General features: G+C 39.7%; 1 protein-coding gene across 2 annotated transcripts; it reads left to right on the plus strand.

Annotated features, from left to right (window-relative positions):
• The first annotated feature begins 351 nt into the window (after positions 1-351).
• SC5D (sterol-C5-desaturase) lies at positions 352-11627 on the plus strand. Of its 2 annotated transcripts, none has more exons than XM_042906043.1 (5): positions 352-460; positions 6238-6455; positions 7241-7373; positions 9276-9376; positions 9726-11626. In XM_042906043.1, the coding sequence occupies exons 2-5, from the start codon at positions 6246-6248 to the stop codon at positions 10179-10181; spliced, it is 900 nt and encodes a 299-aa protein (XP_042761977.1). In that variant the 5' UTR covers positions 352-460; positions 6238-6245; the 3' UTR covers positions 10182-11626. The 2 variants fall into 2 exon arrangements, with proteins under 2 accessions (XP_042761977.1, XP_042761978.1); XM_042906044.1 differs by lacking the exon at positions 352-460 and adding an exon at positions 4970-5833 and having other exon boundaries at positions 9726-11627.
• The last annotated feature ends 564 nt before the right edge of the window (positions 11628-12191 follow it).

Consider the following 12191-nt stretch of genomic DNA (forward strand, 5'->3'; position numbering starts at 1 on the left):
CCTCCCCGACCCGACATTCACCTCAAAGGAAATATCTATTTCCCTCAACGTACAGCATCGGTTTTAGGGATGTTTCCATTAATACAGGAAACCTGATTCGGGCAGGATCTGAGCTACCCACGTCAGTGACAGTGAAAAAAAGACAAAAACAAAACCTGAAACTCCACCCGCCGCCGCTACGGTACCTGAACCAGGGTCCCGCCCTCTCTTCCACTGGGAGGACGAAGGGGGCAGGGCCGAGTGCGCGGCGCCCACGTGACCGCCAAGCGCCGCGCGCAGCCAAGTCGCGCGATCTGCCGTCATATCAGCTTATGCCGCCGGCCCCTGATTGGCTGGCGGCTCCAGCCGCTAGGAGCGTGGTCTGGCTACGCCCCTCGCTGCCCGGCCCGCTGGCTGAAGGCCGCTGGGCTCACTTTAGCCCAAGGCAACCTGCGAAGTCGGCGGCGGTGGAACTCGGAAGGTAGGGATGTCCCGAGGGAAGGCGGCGGCGGCGGCGGCGGAATACCTCCGGAGAGGGTTGGGCGAGGAGAGGAAGGGAAGTGGAGGGAGAGAAATCCGCAGGATGGGTCCCAGGTGGGGAAGTTGGGAGCGCGCCAGACGCTTTCTTTCACGACCGGCTGCGGGGTGTCAGGCTCCGGGCGGGCGCCGGGGCTCCAGCGGTGACCCACGGCAGGGATTGGCAGGCAGCCGGGCATCCTGACAGCGTGCGCAGGCCGTGATGCGTCGAGTGCGGGCGCAGGGGGCGCTCGCTGGCGCTCGCTGGCGGGGATGCGGAGAGGGGCGACCGGAGACCTGCGGTGTCTGGGGGCTGTAGCCCGGCCCGAGGACGTTTCGGGGCGCCGAGGAGGCCCGCACATGAAAGCAACACACACGGCGACGGACGTGAGGAAAACGACAAGTTGGCTACTGCGGATCGCTCATCCCAGGGAAGTCTGTCCAGTGAACGCTAATGCTTTGCTTTGAGACAGACTTCCCTATGTTTTGGAGGGATTTTTCCCTTTTTTGTTTTTTAAAGGGGCAAAGAAATTAGGCTGTGACCTCCTGACAATTGCAGTGCAAACCCCAGTTACTGCAGCGTAATTAGGATGGAGGGACAACAGTCCGCGGTTTGTAAAGACTAAAAGGGAAGGGAAATAATGTATCGAGTTAGCGTCGCAAAAGGAAGAAATCCTGTCTCTTGGCATCCCAGTGTTATAGCAGAATAAATGTGGAGGTGGTGTAGATAGAAAAAGTTCCAAATGTCAGTACGTAAAGTTTCCAAACTGGAAAGCTTGCGGTAGGCAGATATTTTTTAACCAAAACCTTCCAGCAGGTTACCTGTCTTTATCACCGTTGGTGCGTGCGTGTGTATTTAGGTTTCTAATGATAAGCATCTAAAAAATAATAAGTACATGATCCTTGATCACTTACAGAATGCTTTCCCATTCATTATGTAATGTAATTAGCATGGAATACTCAGAATGCCGCATCCGTATGCGTATAACTTGAGAGATAATATAATGTAGAAGCTGGGAGAACAGACTCTAGACTATACATCCCAGTTGTTACTTGTTGCTTAAGTTATTTAAACACTCCTGCCCTCAGTTTCCCTTTCTCTAAAGTGAAGGTTACAGAATTACCTACCTCCTAGGATTGTGATAATTAAGCCAAGTGATACAGAAAAAATGTTTTTAAATAATACCTGATTCTCAACAAATGTTAGCCGTTACTGTCTATACTTTTAAAATAAAGCAAAAGTAAGAGTAGACTCAGATATTCTAAGCCTAATTGTGTTTTATTAAAAAACTGTGTTTTATTTTTATAAAGTTTCTTTGTTTCTGTAAATGTAAAATAGTACCAGCTTTGTTTCAGTCATGGGTAGTTAACTTAGGGTCTGTGAAGACCCTGACTTCAGTGGGGTATAAACCCCTTAAAATCATATGCAAAATTATGTGAATTTGTAGTCACTGAGAATTGTAAACATTAAGGAGCTGAAGAGTTGAGACAGTGATGAAGAGGCAGTGGAACTTGGTGCAAGTTTAAGAAGTTTGACTTTGTGGGGTGCCTGGGTGGCCCAGTCAGTTGAGCGTCCAACTCTTGACTTGGGCTCAGATCATGATCTCACAGTTCGTGGGTTTGAGCCCTGTATCAGGTTCTGCACTGCCATTGCGGAGCCTGCTTGGGATTCTCTCTGCTCCTCCCCTACTCCCGCTTGCTCTTTCTCTCTAAACAACTAAACGTTAAAAAAAAAAAAAAAAAAAAAAAGAAAAAAAATAGAACTTGGACTTTGCAGCCAGACTGCATGTGTTTGAGTTCCAGCTCCAGCATTTGTTACTTGATGATCCCAAGCAGATTAACTAGTATTTCCTGTGCCCAGCTTCTTGATCCATAAGATAATACCAGTATCTAACTCATGGGGTTTCTTGAAAGGGTTAAATGAGCTAGTATTTACAGTGCCTAGTGTACAGTAAATATTGATACTAGATATTATCAGTTATTTTTCATTTCAAACCAAATGACCTCTTTCTCCCTTAGGTTAAAGTAATTTTGACTCAGCTTTGGCTCCCGTAACAGCAGTAATAATAGCTCCTGTTTCTTGAATAACTTCTCTGTGTCAGATAGTGCCAAGAGACTGGAAACTTAGTCCTTAAACCTTAAGAACAATTCTATAATGAAGATACGTTATCTCATTTTATAGATGTGGGTTTCAATGTAAACTTCCAAGTAGAATTGCAATTTTGAGATTATATTGTTACTGATTTCGAAAGATTTCTTTGTTAGACGTCAGAAAGTATGGCAACGTATTTAGGAATACTTAATTTCTACATTCAACAAATAAAATTAATTGAAGCCAAAATTCTAAAAACACTTAAAATAGGTTTCATTTCACAGTATCTAAACCGCCTCCCTTTCCGGCACTGGTTTGTCGTTGCAGCAATTATGCACAGGGAATGTACAGATGAACACAACTAGCATGGTCCTCAGATAAAAGCAAAACTGAAGTTAGGGACTGAGATCTTGTGAAAGTTATTACTCACGTCTGATATTGAAGGTTGATTAAAGTAGATTTTTGGTTACCGTTTGAATTGTTTTTGGCTGCACTGTACTTACTGTATTGTCTTAGGGCTATGGGACTCTATAGGTAACATGTAAACTCTTGTTTGGAAACTTAACCAACCTTTAGTGGTGTCACAATATCTAGTTGCTGGGTTGTTTTTAAATGTTTATGTTTCCTGGTATGACTTAGTGTACTTCCTTTGCTACATTGTTTCCCTTAGCAGTCTCTACTCCTTATGGCTTCAGCTTCAACCAGTACAAGCTCACTGTTGAACTTCCGATTCATATTTGCATGTAATCTGCTTTATGTCTAAGAGTAAGCATAGAGTTAAAGCTTATTAGTCTATGCTAATTAGATTTAAGACCCAAACTGACTCCATCATTCCTTACACGCCCTGCGTGTCCCAAATATATATATTTGTCCCTGCGGCACCAAATATAACAGCTCTCCCAGAATTCCCTCTTTTGATTATGATGACATCATCATCCACATGAGCCAGCTTAAATCTCATAGTCATCCTGCATTTCTCCCTCTTTCATATTCCAGTATTTAATTGGTTGTCACGCCCTGTGGGTTTTATGGGTTTTTTTGTTTTTTGTTTGTTTAAGCAGGCTCCACCCCCCAGTGCTGAGGCCAACATGGGGCTTGAACTCATGACCCTGGGATCAAGACCTGAGCTGAGATCAAGAGTCAGATGCTTAACCAGCTGAGCCACCCAGGCATCCCAAGCCCTGTGGGTTTTTTACTTGCTGAATCTCTGATGAATATGTGTGTTCTTAGAGCTGGGCCAGTCTATCACAGGAGCAACCAAATTAGTCTATCTCTGGCTCTGGCTCTTGCTCTATATTTTTCTCATCAATACTCATATTCCTAATGGAGTGGTTTCTATGAAGCACGGGTCTAATTATAATCTCTTCCCTGCTCAGAGACCTTTTGGTATCTCCCCGTCGTGTATGAGGGAAAGTTCGATTCCCTAGCAGGGCAGCAGAGCCCTTCACAGTCTGACACCACTTTCCTTTTATAAGGTTTATCCTCAAACATTTTTTTCCCCTCTGTTTCACCCGTCACGCTGTTTGGCACCCACCAGTGACACCCATTGAGTCACGAATGTAGCATGACTTTTTTCCATGCCTTTGCAAGTTGTTACTTTTATTTGAAATGCCTCTCTCTAAACTTTTCTTTCTGACAATGTCCTTTAACGCCTGAATCAGATGTGTGTATACCTTTGTTATAGCACTTGCATTGATGTAATTATTTCTAAAATTGCCTTATCTTAAAGATGGATTTTGACTGTATCTTTTCGATCTTTATAGGCTCATTATCTAGTGTAGAGCTTGATGCTTAATTGTTATTTGAATGAATTAACAGTGTATGATGAAGGATGTATGTCAATATCTGGCATTTGGCATTAGTTAACTAAAACTAAGCACCGGGGTGGCTTGGTCAGTTAAGCATCCGACTCTTGATTTCAGCTCAGGTCACGATCTCACAGTTCGTGAGTTCGAGCCCCGCATCAGGCTCTGTGCCAACAATGCGGAACCTGCTCAGGATTCTCTCTCTCCCTCTCTCTCTGACCTTCCCCTGCTTGCTCTCTGTATCTCTCTCAAAATAAATAAAAATAAACTTAAAAAAAAAACTTTCCATGCCAAAGTGAGAAAAAAATGTTTGCAACGCCTATCACAGAAAAGGAGCTAAACGCTCTTAATAAATAAGGACTTCTAGAATTTGATTTTAAGAAACTGACAACTCAGTGGGAAAATGGGCAAGGGATAAAGACATAACTTCACAGAAAAAAATATAAATTATTCTAAATATGTGGAGTCATGCTCAACCTCACTCATAATAAGAAAAAGGTAAATATACACCGAGATATCATTTTTGTTGCTATCAGATTAGCAAACATCTTAAAGTTCGATGATACTGTCTGTTAAGGTTTAGAGAAATAGGCACTGTGGCCTTGCAAAGTGGTACAGTTCCTGTGCAGAGCAATTGGGCAGTGTCTACCAGAGTGACCAATGCAGTTCATCTCTGTCCTAGCTTTTCTGCTTGTAGAAATTTACACAAAGTAGGGTTAATCGTTGTAGCATTGTTTTAAATCGCCTAAGATTAGAATCTATCCAAATCCTTGTACGTGAGTTAGATAAACAGCAGCGAAGTCACACAAAGGAAACATATGTCCATAGTCCCTTAGCCACACTTTCAAAGTCCGAAAAGCCCTGAAAAACCAGAAGTTTTTTTGTTTTTTAAAGGTGGGCACTCAAACTCATTTGGTGGCAAGGGTTTACTCCCAACTGACTGAGGTGCCCATTTTGTGTTGGTGCACCTGTCAGGTACCCCCACCCCTTGCAATTTGCCGGGACTGTTTTTGTTACTTTGGGTTTAATTGCATATGGCAACATTAAAAAAAAAAAAGAGGTAATGAAAGCCCATATGAATAACAGAATGAATGGAAGCACCTGTCATTGGTAATAGCACAGAACATGGAGTTATATATGGCAGGAACTTGTGCGTCGTGTGTCTGTGAGGCCTCCTGCTGAAGAAGACGGTGTGGGCACTACCACCATGGGACTTAAAGACTAGAAGAACAGATTGCCAAAGTTTTACACTGGTGGTGAGGACCAAGAGAGAACTAACGAAAACCAGGAAACCACCGCCCAGGACAGAAAACAAAGATCCTAACCTAATGTTCCGATTAAGTGGATGTGCCAACAAGAACACAAATAAATGCCACCGATTGCTTCGTGGATCTTGAAACAAGCTGGAATATATCAGGAAGAACTACTACTGAAGAAGAAGGTTAGTATTAAGAAGAGAGGAATCAAGTTTAGGGAGCAGGGTACTGAAAAATATCTGAAAGTATGGTGAAAATTACTCTGCCGGTCAGGAAACAGCTACACCTAACCCTGGTGAATTGGCTAAGGTAATACCCAATGGAAACGTGAGTGCTGAATACATTTGCAGTGGTGGTGGAATATTGTGGCAACATATTGTTAAATTGCTCTGCACAGGAACTGTATCACTTTGCAAGGCCATAGCAATGTAGGGTAGTGCCTGTTGCCCTACAACCTTACCGGCAGAGAATGTCCTCAAACGTCAGGACATTCGTTAAGCAGGAACTTCATATATAGTTTTTCTAAAAATGTTTCGCATTAAAAAATATCAACATGGGTAAATAATTGTTGCACGTGCTTATCCTTCAGGGACTAAGATGGATCTTGTACTCAGTGCTGCAGATTATTATTTTTTTACGCCGTACATCTACCCAGCCTCGTGGCCCGAGGACGACATCTTCCGACAAACTATTAGTCTCCTAATTGTAACAAATCTTGGCGCTTATATCCTTTATTTCTTCTTTGCAACACTGAGCTATTATTTTGTCTTTGATCATTCATTAATGAAGCATCCACAGTTTTTAAAGGTAAGTGATTTTCTTACCTACTTTTTAACTGTTTTTACCGTAAAAATAATACGTATTTGTGTGTGAGATTTTCAGGTTAAACTGGTTATAACCATTAAGAAGAATTTCTGCAACCAGCATTAGATGGGTTAGATAGTTTTGGTAGGGCTAATCCCCTCTCTTAATGGAAACAAATAAATGAACCCAACTTCTTTTTTTTTTCTTTTTTAATTATAAGCCTGGTGTCTTGCTAGATATATAGAATTTCTTTGCTAACAGTGATGAATAAGTAAATGCACACATTTGTGTATTTGCTTTAATGTTTGACTTTCGCAAACTGAAGTATGTTTTCACTATGTGTGTGTGTGTATATATATATATATGTATATATATCTTTTGACACGATAGGAGATTGTAAATTTATTTACAATCATTTTCTATTTCAGTTATTTATATTTATCAGTTCCTCCAAGGACTAAAAAAAAAAATCAAGAGAGGTTTGGGGATGGAAGTTATTTATGAAAGAAAGGCTCATTTTATAAATAGACGTGTAGAATGCGGATTTTGTGAGAAAAAGAGTAAGATCAAGAATTCAAGGTACTTAGCGTATTTGCTTTTTAAAAAAGAAGTGTCTTTCTTATACATGCATTCCCACGTATTAACATTTTAACGGAAACAGTTTAGCAGTAAGCTCCTTCACATAAAAGAGGTTGAAAAATCCATTCCAAGACAATTTCATCAATTTCATGCTGGTTTTGTTTAACATAGACTTTGTGGTTTTTAAGTATTGGAAATTTCGTTTTCAGAATCAAGTCTATAGAGAGATTACGTTTACTGTGCAGTCATTGCCGTGGATTAGTATTCCCACTGTTGCATTGTTCCTGCTAGAGTTGAGAGGTTACAGCAAATTATATGATGACATAGGAGAGTTTCCAAGTGGTAAGTAAATAATATGAACATGAGGCACAGAGTGGTTTCTCTCAAGAACCAAATCTGCCTCTTTTTCTTCTTTTAAAATAATTACAGATTGTTTGTGGGGGTTTTTTTTTTTTTTCAGTTAAAAATTTTTGATGTTGGTTAAATTTTTTTTAATGTTTATTTATTTTGAGAAAAAGAGACAGAGTGCAAGCAGGGGAGGGGCAGAGAGAGGGGGAGACACAGAATCCGAAGCAGGCTCCAGGCTCTGAGCTGTCAGCGCAGAGCCCGATGTGGGCTCAATCCCATGACCCCGGGATGATGATCTGAGCCAAAATCAAGAGCTGGACGCTCAACCACCTGAGCCCCCCAGGCTCCCCATTTAATTGTTTTTTTTTTAATGCTTTGTTTTTATGCATTCATGTCTTGCCACATAATGCACATTTCCTAATCTATCAATTTTAATCTATCAATTAATCAATTAATCAATTTCCTAATCTATCAATTTTGTGGATGGAATTATGCTTAGGGGAAGATGGATAGATCAGAGATAGAACTTTGCATTCATTTACTATTCTCATTATTGAATTCAGACTCCCTCAAAAGCTCAAATAGTACATAATTATAGAAAATCAGAAAATACAGATTTTAAATCCATTGTCCTGCTACCTAGAAACTACCTCTTTTGACATACATCCTCCAGTTTTCTATGCATGTATACTTCATCATTTATGCTACAAAAATGAAAGCCTACTACACATACTGGTTTGGACTTTGCTTTTTTTTCTTAGTAGTGTATATATATATGGCCATCTTTTCACTCAGTAAATATTGACCTTATATAGTGTATGAATTACAGTATCACATTATGTAGATATCCATAGTTTATTTAAATGATCCCCAATTTTTAGGCCTTTAGATTATTCCTTTTTTTCTCTTGTAGCCAGTCCTGCAATGACTAAATTTTTGTGAAATTCTGAAATTACTTAATGAAGAGACATTTCTGGTGTCTAGTATTAGAAAGCGAGAATAGCAGTTAACATTTATCGAGTGTTAATATGTACCAGCTACTTCTAAGCTTTCAACACGTATCAATCCATTTTATTCTGTATCAGTTCTATGACATAGGTCCTGTTATCACGTTCCTCTTATGGGTGAGTAAATTAATGTACAGAGAGTGTCAGTAACTTGCCCATTCAGCAAATAAGTGGTCTATCTGGGACTGGCCCTCAGGCTCGCTTGCACCCGCACAGCTGCTGTCCAAGTAAGAGGTTAGATATTTAAAAGAAGGAACAAGAACTATACAGTAGGGCGATGAATTGACTAGGCCTTGAAAAGTGGATAGGACTCTGAGTAAATATAAAAGGAGAAAGTGCATTCTAGGTACATGGGACAGAATGAGTCAAGGTTCAGAGGTGAGACTTTCAAGATGTTGGAAGGACACTGAGTAAACCAGCCCGGTCAGTACAGGAATGGATCAGGCAGGAAAGATCAGAAAAAGTTGGGTTGTGGAGGAAATGCTAGGTTTTAGGTATTTAGCGGGAAATGAAGTTCTAAGCAGGAAAATAGTATGTAAAGATATGTTTTATGAGGATTAAGATGGAGGAAAAATAAACAGTGTTATTTATGCCCAGAGATTTAAATAAGAAAGATGCCTTAAGCATATGTTTTTTTCTGTCTCATAAATGTCTTCATAGTTTAATATTTGAGGTGGGGGCACTTTAAGGTTTTATGCGAGGCAAATGAGGAAATGAGCAGATACCAGAGAGATTAGGAAGATTAATTTATAATGTATTGAATTAGCCAAGACAGTTGATAGTGTTAGGTCTAGGATCATATTTGGTCCACTGGGATGGACAAGTACAAAGTAAATTCTGATCCTGGAAGCCGGATCTTGGTTCTGATCTATCGCGTTGTCTCTTCTAGGCTGGTTTCGGCTCATCGTTAGTATACTGTCCTTCCTCTTTTTCACTGACATGCTGATCTACTGGATTCACAGAGGCCTTCACCATAGACTTGTGTATAAGGTAGAGTGATATTCAGGGGAAAGAGAAAAACCACATCCATTTCAGCAGTGTATGGTTACGAATTCTGTTTTCTGTTTCCCAGAATTTCCTGTAACTTACTAAATACCTAAGTAGCCACAGCATGACAGATACCAGGTTCATTTTGCTTGTGTTCTTTATGGGTCTGGAGGGGCTATGTTAAAATGTTACTGTTTGAGGTAAAGGAGGGCATTTTATAACATGAGTGATTTTGCTGAATTTATAGAGATTTTTTAGTTAGGTCGTTGGAAATGACATGCTCATGACATGGGCGTGGAAAGCTCGGGTGAAAAGTGACGGTGGTTATTAACTGTGTTCTTTCCTTCTGTAGCGCATACACAAACCTCATCATCTCTGGAAGATTCCTACTCCATTTGCAAGTCATGCTTTTCACCCTGTGGATGGCTTCCTTCAGAGTCTACCTTACCATATATACCCTTTTATCTTTCCACTACACAAGGTGGTTTACTTAGGCTTGTACATCCTGGTCAATATCTGGACGATTTCCATTCATGATGGTGATTTCCGTGTGCCCCACATTTTAAGGCCATTTATTAATGGCTCAGCCCATCATACAGACCACCACATGTTCTTTGACTATAACTATGGACAGTATTTCACCTTGTGGGATAGAATTGGAGGCTCATTCAAAAATCCTTCCTCCTTTGAAGGGAAGGGACCACTTAGTTACGTGAAGAAGATGACAGAAGAAAAGTGGAACAGCCACGCAGAAAACGGTTGTAAAAATGAAAAATTATTCAGCGGAGAGCTTACAAAGACTGAGTAGTAGATTTTTGCCCTGTTACTGAATACGACAAAATATTTTTAGTTAAGGAAAAATAATCTACATACATACAACCAAGAGACATAGCAAGTAAATGGTATTTGAAAGTCCACGTTGTGGGTTCTGCTCATCATGATGGTAGGTCAAGGAAAGATGCTGTCTGTGAACACCAAGATTTTCAACCTCGTGCTTACAATACTAAGTGTTGGTCTAAAGGGCAAGTTATGTCTTTCTAGCCAGCATATCTATAATTTGTATAGCCTCAATGGTTTTTGTAAGGATAGAGAATAAATTATCGAGGGGACTAGGTTATGTCCTTCTGCCTTAATCCACCCATACTGATTAAGAAAAATATGTTATGCTTGATAATACCAACACTAAGCATCATAACAAAGAAATACTAATAGGAATAGGGTTCCTTATTTCAGGAATGGTTAAGTCTTCGGCGTTGGTATGGTAATGACTACCCATAGTGTTTGTTCAAGTGGACACATCAGTGTGAAAAAAAACCCTGATAAAACATTAGCAGCCAAGTAAATGACCTAATTAATAGCAGGTATAAGAAGATTATCATCTTCCTACATGTAGGAAGCTTCTCTGTAGACATTGTCAAATAATGGCATTTTACTGATGAAAACATAAACTAGAATTTTTAAGAAAATATTCATGCTACCATGATTTAATCCAAACCTGGGACTATTTTAAGATTTTGATGGTTATTGTTTTAAACCGTTGTTTAATAAGTATTATGTGAACCTGAGTATATTTAGAAAGGGAAATTTGATGCCCGAGTAATATATTTGACATTACTGCTTTTTTAATTAAAAGGATGCACTGCACTTTTGATATGTTTCAAAGTTACAATCCTGTAATTTCCTATGAAAGGAAGTAATTGCCAAAAATGTAGGCCTATCACTGAAGATTAGCTTTGAAATCTTATTTCCTCTCCTCTCCCTTCACTTTCCCCCACATTCTGTGCAAGAAGATTTAACAAATACTTTCGTAAAGAAATGTTATGTGTTGTAACAAATATGTTGGAAAACATGATTTGGAAAGGCATTCTATAAGCTATTTATGTAAAATCAATAAAAGTTGATTATCACTATTATTAAACTGTATCAGTTAAATATTGTAACCGCACAAAGTATTCTTTGTACAAATTTTGTGTCAACTTGAAACCACAGACTTGATGTGGATTGTTGAAACTTTTAAATGTTCCCAAATGCTCCACGTCAAGAGAGAAAGAAGGGGGTAGCACATTCTTTTTATATTCACATTCTTACTAGACGTGAGTGTTTTAGCAAGAGACCCGTCGTAAAACTTCATGCTTGGTGTCCTGAAGAAAGTATTTTTTTCTGAGTTACTGTTGACAGCGTCCTACTACTTAAACACACTAGCGTGCCAGCCGGTGTTCTGTAACTGACAAATGCAGATAAGTGATGTTCACTAACCCCCCCTGGCTCCAGTGCTCCACTTGGACCCCCCAGAATTAGGAAATTAAGTAAACTTTGTTTCCTCTGATAATGACGGCTAATATTCAAGTTTTCTATTTCTGTTTCAGTTTTGGTAGTTTATCTGTCTCTAGGAATTTACCCGTTTCTTCCAGGTTGTCCAATTTGTTGGCATATCGTTTTTCATAATATTTTCTTGTAATAGTTTGTATTTCTGTGGTGTTGGTTGTTAGTTCTCTTCTCTCATTGGTGATTTTATTGATTTGGGTCCTCCCTCTTTTCTTTTGGGTAAGTCTGGCTAGACGTTTATCAATTTTACTAACTTTTTTCTCAGAACGTGCCCCTGGTTTCATTGATCTGTTCTATTGTTTTTTTTAGTTTCTATATCATTTATTTCTGCTCTAATCTTTATTATTTCCTTCATTCTGCTGGTGTTAGACTTTGTTGTTCTTTTTCTAGCTTCTTTACGTGTAAGGGTAGGTGGTTTATTTGAGATTTTTTTTTTTGCTTCTGAGGGTAGGCCTGTATCGCTGTATAGTTCCCTCTTAGGATCGCTTTTGCT

The sequence above is a fragment of the Panthera leo genome, chromosome D1 (genome assembly GCF_018350215.1).
Source record: "Panthera leo isolate Ple1 chromosome D1, P.leo_Ple1_pat1.1, whole genome shotgun sequence".
Lineage (NCBI taxonomy): Eukaryota > Metazoa > Chordata > Mammalia > Carnivora > Felidae > Panthera > Panthera leo.